This window comes from Erpetoichthys calabaricus, chromosome 2, assembly GCF_900747795.2.
Source record: "Erpetoichthys calabaricus chromosome 2, fErpCal1.3, whole genome shotgun sequence".
NCBI classification, from domain to species: Eukaryota; Metazoa; Chordata; class Cladistia; order Polypteriformes; family Polypteridae; genus Erpetoichthys; species Erpetoichthys calabaricus.
Window position 1 is genome coordinate 124,439,010 of NC_041395.2, and position 24,910 is coordinate 124,463,919.

Consider the following 24,910-nt stretch of genomic DNA (forward strand, 5'->3'; position numbering starts at 1 on the left):
GCTAATAAATGACCCTTCTATGCATTTTCATTACACATAATCTTAAACAGGATGTTAAATAAATGAAGATAACTAGACAGCAATAAGAGAGTACATTTTCCTTCACGTACACTTTGTAATATTCTCTGTATGAGTTAAAAAAATTAATTATATAACAGTTCAACCATATTTTCACTATGATGAGGGTTTCTGGAGTGCAATGACATGCACTTTTAAGCTACAAAATCCCAAATTTGTAAATAAAATGAACTCACACATATTTCTCCATTCATCAACATAAACACGATCAAATGAAAACGCCTAATCCCATGACAGCACTTGAAGTAGTAAACACAAATTGGTCTCTTAAACCACCAACTGTCCACCTCTGTCATGAGGCAATTGATCTTTTGCATATTTATGAATGTTAGGTTTATTAATTAACTGAATTGTTTGAAAATTGCCCTAGGTAAATGTTCTGTAAATAACTGGAATAAAGGAACTGAAGAGAAGGTCCCAGGATCTCAAAGAAGTCCTTTGAAACATCAGGCAAAGGCATCATACAGATTTCACTTGACTGATTATACTTACAAAGGGCACAGATCAAAATCCAACATAAAAGGCAAATATCGACCACCATCATTAAGATAACCATTTGATTAGCCATAGCCCAGTAAAGCAATAAACAAAAAGCCGGCATTTTGCAAGTCAGCTGTTTGTAATTCCCTTATCACATGGTCAGGTTAATAATAAAGTTAATATGATGGCTGATTTAGTTGATTTCAGGGGGTAATGATGCTGGTGAAATTTGTCCAAACATTTATAACAAACATATATTCATATGTAGAAGACTTTTTCATTTTAATTAGTGTGAATAAATTGAAGCATTGTGACACCTTGTAATGTATTTGTTGATAGTGCTGACCAAGAAATGCGCTACGTGATGTAAATGATCTGAGTGTTAGGCCACTTAACAGATATCAATGCCACTATAATCTAAGACAATCACTTGAATGCTGCTACTGATTTTAGGATCACCATAGTCTGACTTTTATCTTTATATGGGTCTTGAGTCCAGATTTTCTTTGTATTGAAGATTTCATTTTCATCTCCTCCTCTGTCACTTGTCCCTAAATATATCATGCTTGTAATGTATGTTATTATGCAGTAAAAAATGCAACAGTACAGATTATTAGGATGTACCTTAAACTAAGTTTATGCACAATATCATAATTTACTAGAAGTAATGTTTAAAGCTTAAAGCTGAATATATTTCACATATAACATTGATCCAGGAATTAAGGCCTGTAAAAATGTTCAATTTCTTGTCTTTAACTTTTCTGATTTTGAGCACAGACAGTATTTCAGTATTGCACTAAAAAAAACTCCTTACAGAGAATTAAAAATTTTTCTCAAAGACTTGCCATATTGAAAAGGCATTGAGAAGGACTGACAGCCTCTTGGCCTTCCATCTGTATGCTGTGGACACCAGGGGGTGCTCTAGCTCTCCAAACACCCAACACAAAGTTCGGACACAAGTATAAAATAAACAAGAGGATTTTGTTCGTGTGAAACGCTTCTCATAACCATTTCCCACAACACCAATGTAATACAATTACAGAAGCAGAGTAATACTCCACAATACAGCACTCTGCAACTCTCTTTCTTTGTTGTTTTCTTCTCTTTGTCGCTGCCTCCTCCGCTTCTCCCAGCAAGCTTTGCCTGCTTTTTTTCGAGTCTAGCTCCCTGAGTAGTGGCAGGCAGCCACTTTTATGTAATCCCTAGAAATATTTCCGATGTCCCAAAGCTGTGCCTTAAAAGCACTTCCAGGTAGGGTTGGAGCCCAATAGAACAGGTCTCACCAGTCCTCCCAGTGGGCACACACAGAACCCAAAAGGGCTGAGCCAACAGATTCCAATTCTCATAATGCTCTGTGTGAATCCATGGAGATGATGTAACCCAGAGGGCTGCCATGTAGAACCTTGAGAAAGACAAAGCTCTGTGCAATGCTGAATGCGACTGCGAGAATGAAAAGTGAATTAAAAAAAAAAAAAAAAAGCTAACCTGTACCAGTATCATAAGTTACACCGGCTGTTACAGACTGAAATCAAATTTATGTTGTTATTCTAAAATTGTAAGAATAAGAGCAGTTCACATCTCGAAGTGGAGCCGTGCGGGATCGAACTCGCCACCCTCTGATTCCCAGTCAGGAGCTGATACCATTACGCCACCACGGCGGTTGTAGTAAGAGTGTCAATGTGGCATGCTAACGCGGCTTTTTTTTTGTGCAGTTATATTTTTGAATAAAAGCGCACGTGTTCTCTTATTTGTACCTTTTGTGAAAGTGTTTCTTTGATATATGGACTTCAGGCTTCATACGTTATATATAGTTTATGCCTACATTTTGTCATTTACTATTAGAATATGAAAAACGTTTCTGTTTTAAAAATGTGTTTGCACAGACTACTATAGAAACGGAACACACATGAAATGCGTGTATTCCAAATAAGGCTATATTATTTCCACTCTAAAACTCCACTTCAATCCCAGATAATCAAATCAAGGCAAGGCATGAGCTAGGAGAAATTCGTTCTAAGTCGGTGGGGGGATGGAATAGCTGGCTGCTAGTAGCTTGTGTTTATCAGCACATTTAGATGACAAAGGACTCTGGCGGAGAGGTGCAAACGGATTTAAGACGCGATTTAAGGTGGGACGGATTTACGAGTTTTTTCGTAGGCTCTGGTAATTCTAGTGTTAATGTATGTACTGTAACTACAAAATGCATGACTTGTTAAAATAACCTGTTTAGAATATTGACCTATCAGATTGGGAAAATTTTACAGTAAATTATATTAATGTTTAAATACTTTTATGATGCTAATATATGTAACACTTTGTCTTACCTTTAAAAAAATAATTTTATTTTTTGTTGATATTCTTTATCAACAAAATAATAACATATTCAATAACATATTTTAAGCAATTGCCAAATAATTATTGCACTTTCCTTAAAGAAAAAGAAACCATGAGAAATTCGACTTAAAAATAATCGATTGAGGTGAAACATGTCCAGAGTCTGCAGTGGATCGGAGCAGGTGCAGATAATTTTAAAAATAATGTATCTCAAACACCTTGAGTTTGGGTGTGCATAGGAGCAATGTGCAGCCACAGAGTGCTTAATGGGAGAATGGATTGATTAGGCATTCATGTACATAAGACCGATCGGCTCAGCCATCCCTCATTGAGGCTCAGTGGATCAAAAGAATATAAAAGGGTTCTCAGTACGATAGAAGGAGAGAAATAAGAGAAGAAGAAATCAAGGAAACAATCAAGGGGAACGCGAGGAAATAGGCTGAAGCAAGTCCCGATAAAAGGAGGTGAGCAGTTGGGAAAGCCCCATAGAAGAGCAAAAGTAGATGTGTTGTAGGATTGGATCAATCCTTATGGTTTTTGTCATGGAGTAGGGCTGATTGTATGCTCCAGGGGTCCTGCCAGGCTGCAGAAAGTTGGCAGGATGATCGAACCCAGCTCTCACCCTTGTAGTTAATACTGATGGTACTGGCTGGCAGCTGAGGTTGTTGATGGACTGCATGCTCTGGTGTCTCAGCACTGCTGAGCATTCCTTTCAGGTGAGCAGAGTGACACAGAAGAGGGAAAAAGAGGGCACTAGGAATGAAATGAAAGAAAATGATTTTGATTTTTTTATTCTTTCAACTATTTATTGCTTTACTTATTTGATTGACTTTAATTTCCCTCTAGATCACTGTTTCTAGGGATTATTAATTGAAGATCTTTTCATTGTACTTTAGACACCATAATTGGTTGGAATAGAACTACTTTGCAGTTTTTGCACCAGACTTGCTGTATGTGTCCACATTGTCCTAGTCCATCTCAGTTCATGACTATTGATATCCTGGGAAAAGAAACAAGCCCAAGTTTGGAATAATGGCTGTGACTCCTTCCACCTGCTTAGATCACACTGCTTATACTAAATTTTAGACTGAAAGCAATTTATTTTTTTCATGCAATTCAGGTATTATTTAGTGATTTTAAAGAATTGATTCCCTTTTGAAATAATATCATATTTACTTCTGACCCCCATGACCCTGTAGTTAGGATATAGGAGGGATAATGGATGGATGAAAATTAAAACTAATTTTGATAACTAAAAGATTAAGCTATACATGAAATGCTAACCAAGGAAACATGAAGAAAATATAATTAAAATAAAACTTTCCAAATAAGTTGCTCATATAGGAAAAGGCTCTCAGTGTTACATACTAAATGCACTTGCCTGAATTAAATGATTCAAAATTGAACATCTTTAGAAGGTGCTTTGTTTTTCTCTTCAAATTCAAGTAAATGCTACAAAATCATAGTTATTTCATAATATTACCAATTAAAGTTTCAGGAATAACCATAGTTTTTAAAATAAGTATGTAGCCCTCAATTGGGCAAAGCAGCAAAGTTTTACAGACACAGCATCAAACAGCAAGGCAGTTGTACAAGTCTCCATAGTAATTATCCATAATGCATAATTTAAAGCTTCTACACTAATGGCTAGGCCAGGCAGGCCATGATCCACAAAAATGTAAAGTTGCTTGCCTATATTGCAGTCAGTTGAGACCAATCCACAACTAGCAGTATGTAATTTTACTGAAAATACTTCCTTATCCATCTCTGCAGTAAAACATTATCCTCTCAACATGTGGTATAATAAAAGCTGCCACATACTAGCCACTTTTCTCCTTTGACGATGACCCAGTAAAAGTAATGGAAAAGGCTTAGATGTGTGTGTGTGCATCTGTTTATATACAGTTCATGTATGTGTGTGTGTATACATATATATATATAAATACAAATACGTTTGTGTTTTATGATATATTTGTTCAAGTTTTATGTCAGCTTAGTTTATATATCTTTACTCTCTGTTAGATAGAATACATTCTAAAGAAAACATAATTAAAAACATAAAATAGTGATGCAATGCATTTTGATCGCACTTTTATGTAAAATATGCTTAATAGAAGAAAATAAAAACTTCTTAATCATTAAAAACATTTAATGCATTCCTTAAAAAATACTTAAGGTAATAAAAAATGATTGGATGAGTCTTGAGCACACATATCCCAATTCAGAAAAGTCTTTAGTCGTTATGTTTTACTAAAAATAGCCAAACACCTAGATGCAGTTATTCAGTAAATTTGAAATGTTCAAAGTGTCTTCCAAGCACATTTTTTGCTACGAGGTCACTTTTAAATCCATTCTCTTGTGGATGTTGAATGAACCAAATGTAATTTTTTCAGCTGTTTATGATATGACACAGTGAAGAATGAAAATAAGAAAATTGACTAAATATAGTAATGTACTATAATAACTTTTTAAAAAAACATGTTTATTTCAGATTTAATTTTGGTGATCTCGTGACTCTGCTGTCATCTGTTTATCATTTCTTGGTTCAATCAAAATTTATAAAATGTGAGAAAATGTCAGTTGATGAAAACATTAATGCAGGTTTAGAACTGTAAAAGGTTAAAAGCCCAACAATATTTTACTGTAATAAATAATTACTTAGATTTTGAAGTTTAACTTTGTGCAATAGCTGTTCATACAAAATGTATATCTGAATATATAGAAATACCTATCTGGGCACCACTAGTGCAACAAGTACTTGGGAGTCCTCATCAATGGTAGTGACACAGAGGATCTATATAAGAAAGGGCAGAGCAGACTGATTTTTCTTAGGAGACTGTGTTCCTTTGTGGGTAGTGAAATCCTTTATGTGTTCTATTGTTCTGTGTTGTGCCAGCACAATTTTTTGCACTGGGGTAAGCTGGGCCAGTAACATCACCTCAGGAAGGCCCATCAGATCAACAAACTAACTAATAATGCCAGCTCGGTTATGGGATTCACTCTTGACCCACTGAAGGTAGTAGCAGAGAAAGCCATTATAAACAATGCAGAACATTATTTCTTTAAAACACTAGCATGAAGGGCTTTTAGCCATTGAATTATTCAATGATTATTGAATAGGCGGAGTGGTGGCTCTGAGGCCAGGGATCTGCACTGGCAATCGGAAGGTTGCCAGTTTGAATCCCGTAAATGCCAATAGGGACTCTGCTCTGTTGGGCCCATTGCTGAGCGTTTGAGTAGTGAGAAAAGCACTATATAAATGCAAAGAATTATTATTAATGGATATGTCAGGAAATGCTGCTGGTATACCAACAGCAATATGCCTGCATTATGCCTACCTGTAACTGTGACTACTCTTTTTATCTTTAGCCAAGTCAGAAGTTTTCTTTCTTTGTACAGCAGTAATTCTAGTGTGCATTTGAGGAGAGGTATTTGTTTTTTGTTATATTTATTTATTTGCTGAGCTTCTGTAAAAGCTAAATTCTACCCACTTGGGGCAAATAAAGCTGTATCTATCTATCTAAACCATGAGAAAAATATTATTCATTCATTGTGCAGTATAATTAGATCAAGATTCTAAAATACAGGGTTGGTTGCTCTTTACTGAAACTTGACTGGGGGAACACTCCAGTGTATCTGGGAACTAGCATAGCGAAATGGTTGTTTATTAATATTGGCTTAATATTATAATGGTCTGCATCTATCAATCAAATTGTGTATTTATACTTTTATGTTCACTGTATATGCTAGCTCTTACATCCATCTTTCTTTGTGGATCTTGTTGCCTTTTTTCATCAGACATTGCCTCCCTCTTATGGATGCAATATAACATTATACCTAGCCACAGGCACTGGATGTTTTATTGCTTTAACTATAGAGAGAGACAATAATAAAATAGCATAAATTAGATAATCACCTTGTAGGTGTCCCAGTGCCCATTTCTTTCTAAATCATACATGAAGTTTGTAGCTAGCAATATCCTACTGTCTACAAGATGTGAAAAAAATCTGTATTCAATTGTATTCAACTGGCACTTTAATTAAAGGAATTATTTTTTTCTGCATCAGCTGGATATCAACTTTTTTTGATTTATTCCCTAGGCTTTTCTAAGTATAAGCTGGTGACCAGTCTCTACCACCTGTGTTTTGATTCTTCATTGTTATGAATGAAAGTGCATTTCTAATAAATGACACTAGTGTACATGTAAACTGTATTTTTGATTTTCTTGTAGAATTGAAGATGGCAGTATATATACTTTCATCTATCCAAATAACTTGTTCAGTTCAGATTTATGGGGAGTTCATATAGTACTGGGCCAAAAAAAAAAGAAGCCTATAAAGCACACTTACAATCTTTTACTCTTTCGTACAAGGTAAAATAAAGTCAATTGTTGTAATGCAAACAGTCATGGTATGCTGTGATAAATGTCTGGGATTATTTACTAAGCAAGATTTAGCATACCTGACTTGAGTAAGATGCACAATATCATTTATTTGAGTACTTTTACTGGCAGATTCTGAAATTACTGCAGCATAAAAAGCAAATGTGATGAAATTGACAGTAACATATAGTAAATTCCAAACATCACAAGCATTGAATAAAGTTTATGTTATTGTAATATTTACTTGTCACTTTTGTGGTGTGATTTGTTCCTCCACTCAAGTAGTATTTTTTTAACTGTAGGTTTCTCTGTACAGGGACCATGACCTGCCATGCTAATAACTTAGTTTTAATAACTTTTAAGGAAATGGTAATATCTACCTGGGGAGTATTTTTCGTATGTGGATTACTCGTTTAGCCGGATGTAATTGTTGACGATTTGGCATGAGCCTGGATCTGTCGGTTTTTCGAAACTCTTGCTGGAAGTGTTGTCATAGCAACACATCCTAATCCTCAAACCTACTCGGAGCAGGTTTGTTCTTTGTAAACAAGGATTAGCTCACACACTTAATCAGTGTCCGTGTGTGGAATTCATTCAATCATGACTTCGCCGTTCATGAATGAGCGACCAATTGATATCGGTACGCAAATTATAAGAAAAGAATTTCATATAGAGAGGGGTTTGTGCGATCGGCAAGATCCTTTATTGCTCCTGGAGGAAATTCTTTTCTTTAGCTGGGGGGGAATATTGTACCTCAAAAATTTATTAGGACCTTATATTCGAAGTCAAACTCGGTGAAGTCGGGCTCTCACAACCACACAGACAGTATGCATTGCTTTAAGGTTTTTTATATACTGTAGGCAATGCGGAAAATCTATCTAAAAGTGCAGTTTGCCAGGCAATTGGTAAAGTCTGTTTGGCTCTGAAATATTTCCTTCGGGTTTTCATAGTGTTTCCTGGACACCTGCATGTGCAGACAATAAAAGAGGCGTTTCATGCCATTGCAGGCAGGTAATACACAGACAAAAACAGTCTGTGTTCCATAAAGAATCTCACAATCAGCCTAACATTCTCATTACCCAGGATTTCCAAATGTGATTGGGGCACATGGGACTGATCAGAGTGGAGTTTGATTTGGAAAATGTACCTCTCCTCCTTATGAATAATTAGACACAGTGTCTTCATCAAATATTTGACCTTTGTCAATATCTCGTTGGTCAGACACAGGTTCTAGGGATAGGACATTCCCTGCAACTGACCCCACAAAAAAAGAGGGCTATATGGAACATACATATGGCACACATGGAGAACAAATATATGCAATGACCATCCTTTACCTGAAATGAAGTGACTACTGCATCCTGCCACTGGTTCTAAGGAGGAGCTTCCCCCTGGAATGCCCTCAGAAACAGGGCGATGGGCATTTTGCTGGAGAGCCAACTCTTCTGCAGGGGTTAGGTCTGGACCGCGTGGACCTCCACCTGTTTTTTGCTTGTCTGCCTTCTTATTAGCTTTAAAATTAATGTTCTTTACATTATATATGATTCTTTATGTCAACAATTCTTTAAATAGTTCCATCCATCCATTTTCCAACCCGCTGAATCCGAACACAGGGTCATGGGGGTCTGCTGGAGCCAATCCCAGCCAACACAGGGCACAAGGCAGGAACCAATCCTGGGCAGGGATTTAAATAGTTATGTACCAATATTTACCAGTTTGAAGTATATTCTTGTACTTCACTTTAACCTGTTCCCATATTCTCCTTGTGCTCACGTTTGATCTGGAATTATGACATATTAAATAATAATTAATCTGACACATAGAAAATGAAACACTGCTTTCAGTAAGCACAATGCACACGCATTTAATTTTTTGGCCACTTTTTGCCAAAAGTTGGTTTGGGCTGCTTTTGCAGTGTTACCCCTTGTGCATATTAAATCTTGAAATTCTTCATGTCCTTCAAATGAAAGGTCTTGCTCCGCTTGTGTGAATAAAAAATGTGTCCGTTCTTTCGTCATTTTGTTACAGCCTATCAAAGACTTGCTGATCATGTTTTCTAGACTCAATATATATGGGCTTTTCAATCAGCATGGGCGTGCACATTCATCTCGGATGATTAGATCCAGCTAGACTAATATACTACACGGCTGCGTTTGAAAAACCGATTTATCCCAGATGAGTTTCACTGGCATTAACTCATCCAAGATGAGGCATCTGATCTCGGATGATTTAAGCGACGTACCCCCCCTGGAGGTTATGATGTGCAACTTTGTGTTCCCACAAAACATAATATACTGAAAGTCTTATATTCATCTATGTGTGTAGTTTGTCTCATTTACCTGCAGGCATAAACTCACAGGCCTCTATGATATTGTATGTTTTATTTATGAAGGACGCATAAAACACGCCAGTTGCAGAAGTATTCTGGACATGTCTTCATTTCACACCTTTAGCATTCTCACACTTGATGTTTTTTATTGAACAGTATGCCACACTTTGTTTTATTTTGACCATACCTTATTCTTCTTCTTTCGGCAGTGCCCGTTAGGGGTTGCCACAACGGATCATTTTTTTCTATATTTTACCATACCTTATAAATTTTAATATTATGTAGAAAGAATTTGTAAAAAAAGCTTTTGAAAGTTTTCAATGTATTGTAGCATAGAGTTCATGGTATACTGAGTATAATTTTTTCCATTCTTTATCGTTTTTCTTAAATATTATTATTCATTTATAGGTTTTCAGGGAGCATGACTCTATCCTAGTGGCATCATACAGTATTATAGTACAAGGCAGCAACTAATACTGGATGTGACGTTAGTGCAAGGTGAAATCGCTCTCATTCTCACACTCACTCATACCTGGCTACTTTAGAGTTGCCATTTAAAATAACATGCACATCTTTAGGTTTTCAGAATAAACTAAAGGGGAACATGTGCATACTGTGCAGACAGTACCAGGATTCAAATCCAATACTCTGGAGCTGTAAAGAAACAGCACTACCCATTAAGTAATTATTTCTATAAACTAATGCAAATTATACACTAGTCATAAAGTGAGCTATAATTTGAATTGATGTCTGTTAGATTTTAACTTAATGTTTATTCACAGAATGCACTGCACTCAGAAACTTTATAGTTTATAATAATATAACTTAGAACAATAAACAGTATCCACAGAAATGTTTAAATTGTACCTTATTATCTAAACTGGAATATTGTTAAGTATAGTAGTTTATTTCATTTTTTTGCAGATTCTTAACAATACTGCATTGTTAAAATAATAAATATTGCATTTTTAATTAAAATGTTAAAATAATGAAAGTATAACATGTACTAGCTATCAAATATATAAAACATATTTATCTTTTATAATATAAAGAAAATGTTTATAATCTTAGAATTTAGAAGTATCAAGAAAAGTACAGAGGTTGTATGAAAAGCAATGGTTGAATAAGCAAAAGATAAGCAAATATAAAAGAAAATAGACCTGCTTAAACATTAACATGGGGAGGACATAGGCTAAGTTTATATAGCTAAAATGACACAGATAAAATTCTTTTATGATTCATTCCTTATTATCTTTTATGCATTTGGTATGCACTATGAGCCTTTGAAAGTAATGATCTTCAGCCACTCTACACCTCACTGTAATTCCATTTCAAACGAGTAACACCAAGCAGAACGTGAGGAGGAAATTTGACCAAGGTATGATGATTGTCTTAAACATAGTTGTTTTGCAAAGTTGTCTTGAATTGCTAAAGTGCTGTTTTCTATTAACAAGTCAAATATAGCAATTGAATTGTAAATAACATTACTTAATATTTATTACTTACAAATGGAATAAGTGATTTTTATAGATTCTAAGGCACTGATGTATTTATTGATGATCAGCTAACTAGAAGTAATATAATATATTCATTGTTTAATTTAGAAGTAGTAGTAAATCTTGAAATATCTGAGAAACAATATCTGAGGTGTTGTCACCACTTTTTTACAATGTAAATTTTTTTCATTTTAAAAGACAATGTGAATGGATTGTTAGCGATGTTACATTTCACATTATGAAAAATGGTTATAACTGAAACTCAATTATTCCATTCAGCACAATAACTGAAGCCACATCTTTATAGACCATTAACAAAATTAAATTAACATATATATACACACACACACATATATATGTAAGGATGGTAAATTCTTTTTTATTTTCAGTCTATATAAATGCAAAACATGCCATGTTTCATTTTGTACCAAGTCCAAAATTTGTACTGAGGTTCCATTATTTATAAAATACCTATGTGGCTGCTGGTTTTCATTTCAAACAGTTTATTACCGAGACCATATTTCTTGTTGTTAACTGAACTCCTACGGTAATTACAGTATATGTTTCATATTTTTCTTCATAAAGATACAATGTCCTGTGTTTTAATTCACTGAAGGATGGAGATATGTATTTTTATTAAAAGTCATTATTTTTTTGTTGTAATTATGTTTTGGATTGTTTAAGTTTTGTCAGAATAAAGGTAGACAATTTAAACCAAAGGACTTGATAGCTGGCAGTGTGTAAACGCAATTAAAATTTGAGCCTTCATGTTTGGGAGTGTGATTTGGTATAATTGCGTTACATAAACTCTCAGGTATACTAACATTATTATGGAAAATCAGATGTGAATGGCAAAGATTAATGCAGAAACAACAAAGCACCACAACAGAGCCAAAAGAATAATCAAAAAATGCAGACATGAAAACTTGTTTGAAAAATTATGCTATAGCAAACTGAGAGGAAGAGTTTAGTTTATCCAACATTATATAACACCAAGATCCAAGACGGGCAATTTAATACACAATGACTGCTGCGCCATTGGCACAACCAGATAGGTCATATGACATCTAGATGTATAATACATATCATTACAATTAGCACAAAGCATTACACAAACAAAACTTGCAAATGTGATTCATGTATGTAGTTAAATGCTTTGTTTGGATAAATTGTATTTCATCTCATTTATTTAGAAAGAGAAAAGTAGCAGTCATGGCCATGTACATTTGCAAAAAGTCTGCCCCCCCCCCCCTTCTGATATGATTAAAAGTTCTTTGAAAGCATCATACTTGTAGGTGTTATTCATTTATCGTGCAATGATATTATAATACAAACTAACTTAAAATATTTATTCCTAATATTTACATTTTACACTCAGGGCAAAGGGCAACAGCAGAACTTTTCTAGGAATATGTACTTACCCATATCAGCAGGGGTATGAGCATCTTCATAACCATACTAGGAGGATGTACTCATGTAAAATTTGAGTTTTGTATCTTTCTGGAATCTACTACTTTAACTCTCTGATTGCAGAACAAAACTGAAGGCAAATTGCCTAATTAAAAAAAAAGTCTGGTCTTCATTAGGAAACTGGTTAGTGCAATAAGTAACATCCATGCCTTGTGTCAGAGGTTCTTTAAAACACAGATGTTTAATGTTCTGTTAGAATGGAATTTGGCAAAAAGGAAAAAAAAGCACCAGGAAATGAAAAGAAACCAATAGTACCAGCCCAAATATGCAAAGCAAACTCTTAGTTAAGAAAGATGCAAAGTTTTGATCCCCTAGTGAGATATTTATCTTGCTAATGTTGGAAAAAAAAGGTTTCTTATAGTATCCAAAATCTTGGATGCCATACTATCGGGCAAAATGTAATTATTAAAGCAGGCAAGAGAAAAACAAAAAAAGCTTATAACAAATTAATCTGCACAAAAAGCTGCCATCTGCCAATAAGTCTTCTAATGAGAAGAAACAAAACACAGATTCTTCTTGAGCACATGGCTCACTCTTTTAAAAGTGGTCACTATGACCACATGATCATGCCCAGCTAGATCACATGCTAATATGTAAGATCCCTAATGACGCAAGTCACGCAACAGAAATACAATGGTATTGAAAGTGATGTTACCAATGTAATTCCTAAAAATTCCAAAAATAATTATATTCTGACATTATACAATGCAAAACAGATATAGCATATCTCAGCAGACCGGAGGCAGGAATATCAGGTTCCATTAAATCCACAGTTTTAAATCTGTGTCCCTACTTCACTGTAGTAAACATATTGGTAAGCAATTTGTTGTGTTGCTAGGTTATGACAAATGTGCCGTTAGATTTTCCAGGTAAGAAAGACAGAAGTTTTGAGGTAAGGTTGTTATTTTAAGGTAAGGAACAAAAAGTTATACTATGACTGACAATGTAAAGAAACCAATAGATGGTTTTAATGCTAGGCTGAAGGCCACAGCAGATATAGTTAAAAATTCTTTACTAACTCAACTATTCCATGGAAAACTCAGTTCATAAACTCAAAACAGAGTACCACAAATTTGAATGTAAAAAGAAAAATGATAAATTATAACATTATGAAAATCTAAGTACTAATTTAAATAAACAAAATATAGCAGACCAATCAGTCAGACATTATAATTTCTCCAAAACTATAATTTCATAAAAACAACAGTGAGGGTTTTCCTGGTCATTGGCTGACTGTTAAACATAGATATTTCAATGACGTGGTTATATAATCAGTCAAATATGTGTGAATCTTTTGTGGTGTTTTTTGTAGGCAAGATAAAAAATAAATGACCTAATATAGCTTACACCTTAAGAACAAAGTTAGCAGAGTTTTCTCCTATTTAATACACTGAATTTAGCTTCATTAGCAAGATAAATGAACATGAGCTTTAACTACTCATCTCACTCCATACACCTTTTCCATTGACATAGTTCCTACACTCTTTTCAAATAAATATTTGACTGGTTAACTGGCAACCATAAAGACATGGTTCGTTTAGTTTAACTGGTGCTTCTAAATCAGCTCTGCATTTATGTAGGTGTGTTATGATGTTTTTTGCCTGGCACCCAGTGCTGTTAGGACAGGCTCTGGCCACCTTCCTTGCCCTATGGTCTTTAATTGGATTAAGTGGGTTAGAAAACAATATAAGATGAGATTTAAAAGAGTGTCATTATTTTCCTATCCTGAATGTATTTTAGACAAAGCACTCTTTCATACGATGCCCGTCTTTAGAATCTGGGAGGAAAACCCAGAGTACCTGGCAAAAAATTCACATGGATTCAGGGAGGATGTGTAAACTCCACCCATGTTAGTAGAATCATGTCTGAAGCATAATTGTTTCCCTGTAATTTATAGTTAGATCTATCAGCAGGGTGACCTGGCCATGGTGATGTGGTCGCCAAGAGGCCATAGTGTATGCAGGAAAAAAGTAATTGCAGTATTTTTCTGTTTCTGTTTTTACTTCTTGATTTTTCATGCTACACACATACACAATGTATTGAATGAGTGACCGCACTCTGAAATCTCCAAAGGGCTCATTTTATTTTTATATTGATGCTGTGACAGTAGATGGCACTATACCAGCGCTTAAACCGACACAGACAGACGCAGGAAGCACACTTATAAAAACACAAGCTTTTTATTTTCTTTTCTTTGCCTGTGGGGAACAACACAGTTCCAATAGCCACAAGCACTATCACAATCACAATACTCTTGTTCTCTTTTATCTCCTCCCGACTCTGGCTCACCGAGTAGTGGCTGCTGGCTCCTTTTATAAGGCACCCGGAAGTGCTCCAGGTGCTCGTTGACCTAATTCTGGCAGCACTTCCGGGTGTGACGGAAGAGCTGCTCTGTAGGGCTCAGCAGCAGCTGCAGCACCCCCTGGCAGCGCCCCCGAATCCCAAAAGGGTTGTATCCAATTCCATCTCCCATGAAGCCCTGCGGGAGTCCGAAGCACCACTGCAACCCATGGAGGCTGCCTTTTAGCATACCAGGGGAGGAACTGCTCTGGCCACACTTGCTGCCCTGGTCATCCCAGTGAAGAGGCACTCTGGCCAGACAAGGACCCTGGCTATCTGTGACAATGCTCAATACAGAATGTAAATAAAAGTGTGTAATACACTAGGGCTTATGGGGGTCTTAATTTGATCTTGCTGTAACTCATTTCCCAATTACATAAATTATACATAAGAGATAATACTTGTCATTCATTATATATCAAGTTTACCTTAATAACCAAATGAATCCAACAGTCATCAAAGCATATAAAATAGCAAGTCTGAAGCAGGACAATATTCGTAAAGAATTTCTCATCAAAGCACAAACTTCACAATAGAGCACAAGCTATATAATAACACATCTTGTGAGAGATCCCATATCAGATCTAGAGGTCCCCCGCAAAGATATCTTCATGACACTCCAAATGAGTATAGCACGGAAGAAACACCTCCAACAGAACCTAACTGCTCAGACCCATTTCATGACACTGGTAGCATCTTTCAATGCACACAATATGAACCGTGTGTCATTTTGGTGAAGATAGATGGTTAAATGTATGTTAAAACATATGGTTCTATTTCTTATATAACATAATATACATATTTCCATGTGTTTCTTTTCTTTTTCTGTGGCAGTGAGCTAAATATATTTGATTTAGTGTCATGCTACACTCAGGTCCAAATTTAAATATAAAATATGGTTTCCCTAATTTTTATAATGGCAAATGTGTGCTAAGTCCAATAAACTGCTTACTAGGTCATCTAAGTTAGTACATAACTCTGTTTGCCTTCTCCAACTCCAAACAGCACTGGGGCACACTGCGACAGTGCTAAACCTGAAAATTCATTGTTACTGTAAACACGTAAAGTTAAGGTGCTGAGTTATGATAAGAGTCTCATTTTTTAAATTTATTTATAATTATTTTTAATAGATAACCCATAAATCTTTCATGCTACAATCCAACAATTATGATTTGATTGTATGGACATGGCATATTAACATGACAAAAAGCATTGGACCAGTTCTCTGTGTGAGATATATAGAAAAACAGATTTTTTCCTGGCAAGTATGCAAGAACCTGTGAAATCAAGCAAAATATACACATTGTTGGCCTTGTTTCACATGATGTGTAATTATGTTTAATATGAAAATTCCAGGCTACTGTGCAGTCCTACCTGTTCTATTATTACACTGGAATATTTTACCTTTTTCAGTCCTAGCAGTTTCTACTGTTTAAAACTAAATCGTTTTTTCTCCATTTATTCTCACATGTTTCAGTTTTCCAAAGTCTCCAATTGTTCTTTTTCTTGGGAGTCATAACAATTGTGCTTGAATTAAATTACAATATTAGAGTAACCATCTACTATCAGTTTACTAAGACCTATTTATTTTCCTTCTGATTCCCTGTCTGTTGTATTACTTTTATACATTGGTTAGAGTTTCTTGATTAAATGTATCTAACACAAAGGATGCCCATGAAGATGTGTTTTATTTCCTACTGATAGATCTTCAAAAACATACATTGGATATCTAACACATTTGTTAGTGTATAAAAGCCTTACATCTTTTCTTAATGCAAGTGGACGGATAGTTGCTTGAAACATGTAGTATTTGAATGGTCTAGTAAAGAAAGACATTTTAACTGATAATAAAATAAGAAATCTTTGGACATCACCGGAGGGTGCAAGGCGCATGCTGAAAGTAATCAATGAATTACTACAGGGGTGAGTGAAGCAGTAAACTGCATAAGAAAACAAGTTCCAGACAGCCCCTTAACCTACTAAATAATTCAATGCCAAAGAAAAAACATAATAAAGGAAATTAAATTTACAATTAATTGTTTAAAATTATTTATCAAAAAATGAACATGTGAACAAGTGTTCCCCATATTGATTTTCTCTTTTTTTTCAGATGGGAAGGAAGAAAAAATTTTCAGGCTTAGAGATATCTCTAATGGCGATGTTTTCTATGGTGGTTATAGTTGCTGTTGTATTAATAGTCTTCTTAGCAATGGGTGAACCTGCAACTAAATCCGAAGGTAAATATTCATGAATTGTGTGCAGAAGTTTTGACTTTATTTTCTATGTTTATAAAAAAATTACACTCTATATGTACAACATATTTTATTGTACTAAGATAATGAGTTGCGTGGAATTCAGCTAAAGAATGCAGATTTACATTTATCTTGATAATGTGACATGTGTGAACCATTTAAAACTGATTGAATCACATATTTCATATGATGACCTTTGTTTATTTACATGCCAGTAACATTATTTGAGATGCAAAATGGACACTGAACCTAAAAAGCATCTCTGTGTAAAGGAGATTTCCATAAATGGCTCAATTTTATACATTTTTATAAGCAAAGATTATAACTGCAGAAATGTTTTTTATTTTTTTTTTAATTTCATAGTTTACTGTTTTTATGATATATATGACATTTAATTAAATTATTTGTGGAATTGATTAATATCAAATATTGTTTGAATTTTTTACAATTCTTCACAGATGTTAAGTACACTCCTGAATGTTCACCAATTCCTGATTCTGAAAGAATAGACTGTTATCCAGATGGAGGGGCATCCAAAGTGAGATTTAATATTTCTAAAAATAAATATTAACATCATTATTAGGGAGTATCCTGTTTCTAGAATGGAACACATTTTATTTTTTTGTGTGTTTTTTATAGTTTCTGGTGCAACTCACAACTATTGTCAAAGTGCGGATTATATTATTATTATTTTTATGTTTCTATATACTTTTTGGATTCAAATCACAAAGAATTCCCAAAGGAAGTTGTTGAAATAAAGAGATAAAACTTCAGTGCAACAAGGAATAATTAATGATTATAAAGCTACACAGTCATGGTTACATAAAATACTATAAAGTGATCCCAACATTAAAACTGTGCCCTTGTATTGGATACAATGACTTTTTTTTAGGTAATTCTACCTTTCTAATTAAATTTATGAACTAAAAAGGTAGAAAGTGGGTAAAAAGATGATGTTGTATGACTCATGATTGTATAGCTATAGAAAAAAATAAAAGCTTAAAGTATATTAATGCTTTTATGAAAATTAGGTTTGTCTTTACTTAAATATAACACCTAAGTAATTACATTTCATTAATATGTATGTTTTGTAGCATTTAAACAAGAGTTCTCTGCTTATTGTTTGTGCATACTGTACAGTCAACAGAGGTTCTATTATCTGTATAAAAAATATTACGTATTATTAATTCATTCATTTTCAAAGCCTCTTTATGCACTACAGGGTTGTAATAGCCAAAGCCTATTCCAGCAACAGGAGCTAAACATGGATGAGACACCAGTCAATGACGTGGACTTGCTCAAACAAAGACTTGCTCAAACAAAGCCAATTCAGAGTTGCCAGTTATCTAATGTGAACATACCTTAAAGGTCAGAAAACCAAGGCAAACTTGGGCTGACACAAATAGATTATTATGCAAAATCCACACAAACATAAGGGTCATAGAAACAGAATCTCCCTATTTTACATGAACTTAGGAAAATTGTTCATGCAAGTGGAAAAGTATTGGTGTCACAGTGAGTAGTAATGGTGACACTCTATTTGAATAACTCTCTATTATTGGGCAGGATGGTGGTACAGTGGATAGTACTTACCCCTCAGTGAACCAAAGTTCTGAGTTCAAATCCCACTTCTGATCATTGCCAATTTGGAGTTTCAAAGTTCTCCCTGTATATACTGTATGTGTGGGTTTTCCTTAGGATACTATGGTCTTCTTCTCATGTCTCCATGGACATGCAAATTCTTTTGACTGGTGATTCCAAATTGCCAAAAGTAAACCCCGCAATGGACTGCCTCCTTTGTGCCCCATGCTGCTGGGTTAGGCTCAAACCCCTACTGTCCTTGAACTGTATTGAACAGGTCTGTGAATTTTATAGAATATTTCAGTAATTGGCTGTGGCAATATTTAATTAATTTTGCCAAATATACGACAATGAGGAAACAAAATTTTCAGAGTTGTAGATTGCTCTTTAATGTTATGGAAATATATCCATTTCTATATTATATTTATATTAGTAACAATACAGTCTGTGTAGCAACAGAGCACACAACCTACAGTATAATAAAACTGAAACATTAAGATCTGAAAGACATTCTGATGAAGTAGATATTTGCTGCTTATTCAGTAATCTCATTCACCATTACGTTATACAGATAAACACTATTACTTGAACATCAATCTATCCTTTGTTTGTGAATGTAGGATAAATGCGCAGAACGAGGTTGCTGCTGGTATCCTCTCAGTACAACAACAATACCTTGGTGCTTCTTCTCTAAGAATCGCGGTTATGAAGTTCTTCAACAAGATAAAACCAGCAAAGGTAAGCAAAAAAATTAAACAGTGCTATATAACAGTCAGTCTTTCTTGTTCCTTAGAAAAGGAAAATGCATAATTTGTGTGTGTTGCATTTTAGGATATGAAGCCAAGCTGAAGAGGTTACCTGCACCAACACTATTTGGAAATGAGACTGAGAACGCTCAACTGATAATTGAGATACAGTCCCAAAATCGCTTACATTTTAAGGTCATTTTGAAATATTCTCAGCTAACAGAGTTCAGATTTTAAATTTATATTGTATTTGTTCTTGCTTTTATAAAATTGTAAAACTACATTTCTTGCTATTTTAAGAATTTCAACTATAGTAGAATAGTATAATATTCTTCTTATTCTACCTGTATTGCAATAGTATACTATTCTACTTTTATAGTGGAATACCCTCTAAAATAGTTATAGCTCTTTCTTTATATATATACTTTATAAATGTAAATTTCATGTTTTTCACAGATTATAGATTCAGAGAAAAATAGATTTGAAGTTCCTCATGAACATATTCAACAGTTTAATGGCCCTGCAGCTTCAAGACCTAACTTTGAGGTGGAACTAACTAATAAGCCTTTTGCGCTAACAGTTAGGAGAACAACTACTAAGAAAGTTCTGTAAGTTACTTATTAGAATATTTCTTATGACTTATTTTCCTTGTACGTTTTATTTTCATGATCATTTTGGTTAAAATTTATTATCAGATGCTCTGAAACTACTAGCACATGAGAATGCCTTAGATACTGACTTACAATAGTATGCAGATGTATAAATTCAGCAGTATTATCACAGTAAACAATCAGTGTATCTTAAATGTTTTTATGCGTCTTTCCAGTCCACTCATATCATTCTTTAATTGATAAGTCCAGGCAATACTATATTGTTAATATTATTTCTTTATTTTTGTCAAAATTACCAAGAACTTGTTATCAAATTCAGACTGTCTTCCCAGCTGGGTGACATCTGTCTCACCCTGCTCACTTTTTTACACCTGGCAAACCAAGGAGCATCAAATGTTTTTTTTTCAACAAAGGGATTTCAAATATTCCATGTACTTGTTCTCATTCTAGCCTTACCAGGTGAATACACTAAATTAAACAGCAGATTCAGAAATTCTAAAAATCTAAATCCAATAATATTTAATTTTTTAAATATTACAGAAAAGATGCATAAAGTTAGACAGTATTAAAGTATGATTCAATTATGATGTTAAGCTATGCGTTAAGCAATAATATGCATATGAACATTTGCCTCTGTCAAACAGGTCAACACTGGAATCCCATGTTTGTTTGTTTTTTTGGCTTTGCTTTTTTGCGTATTACAGTTTTAGGAATTAGGTATGGCAAACCTTGGTGTAGGACAAGCAGCCATGGAAATGTTGAGCAAAACATACTCCTTTTTTGCTGTTTTGCAATAAACTTTAACTACTTTCACCTACCAGATAGCATCTATGAACAATAATAAATGTTTTTGGATGAGGTGGTGTAATCTAATAAAGTGTGAATAAAAATGTGAAACAACCATATAGGCATTTAGAGACTAGGATATACTAGAAGTCTAGGTGGTAAAAAACTGGCTACTTTTACATTTAAACTAATATTAAAAAACTGGAAAGAATACTAGCAGTTTATATTAAGTATACAATTCATACATATTCTGTTATGTGGAAGTTAATATTCTAGTAAAAACAGTCAAAGCAGACCCTAATGTTCTGGTAACAACTTTTCCTTGTCTCCTGTTATCATTTAGAATACATCTACATATCAATGTTTTCTAAGGAGCAAATTCGATATACATATCTTTTATACAGTATGTGTTCATGATCATGTTATTACTATTGACACCTTTATAGCATAATCACATTGGTGCACATTTGTTTCTTCAAATATTCATTGCCAGCTCAAGTTAAATGTCACTTTCAAGTACATACTGGTTTGTATGTGTCTTGAGTGCCTGAACATTTGCATTGTTTACTTGCCCTCTTGTTAATTCACTTAGACAGACTAGCAATATAGTCCTGAACATTGATTATACATACGTTTGAAATTAAGTCTTTTTTTTTTAACTAAAGAAAGCAATCATTTGAAATAACATTATCTTTAACTTCATTTCATTCTTGCTTTTGTAATTTCTTCCTGAAAAAAACCTGGATTCTTTACCATTTTGTACAGACAATGGTAAAACAGGCAGAGCAAATTAGTATCCAGCCAAAAGGGATTACAGAGTAAGCTGGAATGAGGACAGCTTTGATTGGCAAGAACCTTCACAATAATCAGTTTAACTTACAGTCCATATGCATTAATAAAAACATGTCAGGCACATCCACATATACTAATCCAATCAAATACATTAAATTAAGATTGATGCTATCTTGACTGCCCAAAAATACTTGTTAAACTAGAATCTCATAACAAACATTTTCAAACTTGTTTAATTCAATACGGTGCATACAGTACATTTTGGTTAGTTATGGGAAAATAACTTGCTGAAGGACGGTGTAAAGACACAATGCTGTTGAAGTTTATTTTTCATTCAGAGCACTTATCAGATCTGTGTGTTCCATGTTTCTGCAGTGTGGAATATAGTTTATCCTTTCTGCAGAGCAATATGGGGAGTATGCACCAACATATCCAGCTCTGTATTAGATTAGACCTGCTACCATAAAAGTTACAAGTTTTATTTCCATCATGACAATAATCTCTTTTGCCAAATTCTATTATGTAATAAACTTGCATGTCTTTCACTTCACTGGGAGTGACAAGAAAAATCAGGAAATCCCAAGTACTGTAGCAGTAATCAGAGAGGTGCAATTGAAGAGAAAATCTAATGGCAAATAAAATTAGGTTTAAGAAAGAGAAACGGTGAATGAAACCATTTAACATTTTTATTTTTATTATTTTGCTTATATCCTATCTAGAGGTTGTTCTTAAGTTTTGTTTATGCTTTGCACTTATGCTGCAAGGAAAAGTAGGTGGAAAATTATTAGAGACTGTGATGAATGTCAAAACTACTGTATGTAAAATATTCATGTTAAAATAATAGGTAAAGTGACCAAAAGAATGATAGTGTTTTAAATGAATGAGCCAAAATGATATCTTCCAGTAGTTTAATGCTAACAACTGCTAGAATATACTTTTAAATGAAACTACTTATTTACTTTATCAGGATCAACCTTGAAGGTTACATGTTATATAAAATACAAAACAATGATAGCACACAGAAGGGACTGTTCAGTCTATTATTTGGTACTACAAGTGTAACTGGTCTGGTTTTGTTCCTGGAGTGGTTTCTTTTCCTGTTCTGCTCTAGGTCTACTCATGCTTACTCTCTTTCTTGCTCTCACAAGTTTCATTTAAACATATTTCAAAAGTTTTTGTATTTAGCAACAAATTTAAAAAAATGTAGAATTTAATTTAATGTTATCAGAATGTATTAAATATATCCTTCACTACTCTTAATCTTACCTGCAAACTATATTTAACATCTCATTTATAATTGTGCTTCCCCTACAACTGATCAATAGGGAAGATAGAATTCAAAACACAAGCTGAATTTAAAGTAACTAACAAAAAAAAAAACATTTTATTCCCAGAAAAAACTACTTTCTGTTTAATACTATTCTAATACTAATACCAGTCACAAAACAATCAAAACTTGCACCATGAATGGCCAAACACATGTCTTCTCCAAATCGACTGCCCCAAGTTTTCCACTGCAGTGACAGTAAATTAGAAGTTTCTGAAATTTTAAACAGAGTAGGAAATTAAACAAAAGTCTAACACCAGAAATGAGTCATTAACCAGGAAGTCAGAATAACTGTTGGCTAAGCCAAAATTGTAATGAAAGTCACAATGATTGCTCAAGTGCTCAAGACCAGAATTGTCTAATTTCTTGAACAAAGTCCTGTGATTTATCCACAATCGTGGATGCAAATAGATGCACGACATTAGCTTACCTCACCTCCTTGAAACAAAGAATTGAACTCCCAGAATTTTGGCATCCACAAGAAAAACAAAATGGTATTACAATAAATGAAAATACAAAAATAAAATTGTAAATGACTTTATTTAAAAGAAAAGGATAATGCCAAACTGACACTGAAAACATCAAAATGTAAAAGGAGTGCTTTGAAAAAAAGAAATAAAAAACCCCTTAAATTTATGATGACATCTACATCATAGCATGCACTGGTACGAGTATGTTTTATGAAGCTCTTGATGCCATTGCACTGTGATTTATTACCTCATATGAAGAGGGTGGTCCCACAGCAAAAATTCAAATCTAATGCATAAAATTTGAAAATGACAACTTAGAAATCTTAAAGTCTTATGAGTTGAAAAAATATTCAGAGTTTAAAAAAAATAAAATAAATAATAAGACAGGTTTTCCAATTCTGAACAATCATTATGGATAAACTTTGCCCGTAGCAGAAAGCAGTGGTTGGTGGAAAGACACGAAGTGTGCATGGACAGCATTTGCCTCAGAACTCTTTAGTACAACTTGTGAATATAAATTATATTGAAATGCAAGCTACAGTAATAGAAGAAAAGCTGCTCTGATGGGAGACCTGCAGCCTCAGACCTCAACAACTAACTATTAGTCTCCCTAAATTGTATATAATAAGAACACCTCCTTAACCTGCTATGTGTCAGATTGTACACTCTTTATTGTGATTATTGCTTAAAAAGAGTAAGAAGCCATCACAAACCATAGCCAAAAAGACAGAAATGACTAAGGATATTTTACTTACCAAAATTAAGAACAACACTAAAATGTGTGAAAATCCATTTTTAATGTTAAAATTAAAAAAAAAAGTTAAAAATTTCAAAATACAACAAAACAGAATTCAAAATTGAAAAAGAAAAAAAACTAAGAGGATGGAAAAAGAACTAGAAAAAAATAAATGAAAAGTGAAACAAAATCTTTAAGCCCTATAAACAAAAATAAAGCCAAAAAAAACAAAAAACCATAAGAAACCAAAACATGCAAATTAGTATGCAAACCCATTAAAGCACACAAAAGATTAATGACACTTCACATGAAGTAGTGGCTGTAAAACCTGTATACAGTCATATGAAAAAGTTTGGGAACCCCTTTTAATTCTTTGGATTTTTGTTTATCATTGGCTGAGCTTTCAAAGTAGCAACTTCCTTTTAATATATGACATGCCTTATGGAAACAGTAGTATTTCAGCAGTGACATTAAGTTTATTGGATTAAGAGAAAATATGTTAATATGCATCATAACTAAATTAGACATGTGCATAAATTTGGGCACCATAACAGAGATGTTACATCACTACTTAGTTAAGCCTTCTTTTGCAAATATAACAGCCTCTAGACGCCTCCTATAGCCTTTGATGAGTGTCTGGATTCTGGATGGAGGTATTTTTGACCATTCTTCCATACAAAATCTCTCCAGTTCAGTTCAAT

At 34.0% G+C, this 24,910-nt stretch overlaps 1 protein-coding gene across 2 annotated transcripts in view; it reads left to right on the forward strand.

Annotated features, from left to right (window-relative positions):
- Positions 1 to 24,910, forward strand: part of si (sucrase-isomaltase (alpha-glucosidase)) — a 206,806-nt gene that overhangs the window by 19,776 nt on the left and 162,120 nt on the right. Inside the window, exons 1-6 of one of the 2 annotated variants that reach the window (XM_051923319.1) lie at positions 10,823 to 10,980; positions 17,019 to 17,145; positions 17,619 to 17,698; positions 19,362 to 19,479; positions 19,573 to 19,682; positions 19,944 to 20,095. In XM_051923319.1, the coding sequence (XP_051779279.1) occupies positions 17,019 to 17,145; positions 17,619 to 17,698; positions 19,362 to 19,479; positions 19,573 to 19,682; positions 19,944 to 20,095 (587 nt within the window). In that variant the 5' untranslated portion in view covers positions 10,823 to 10,980. Of the gene's footprint in view, positions 1 to 10,822; positions 10,981 to 17,018; positions 17,146 to 17,618; positions 17,699 to 19,361; positions 19,480 to 19,572; positions 19,683 to 19,943; positions 20,096 to 24,910 lie in introns of those variants that run through there. The other variant, XM_028794477.2, reaches the window with a different exon arrangement.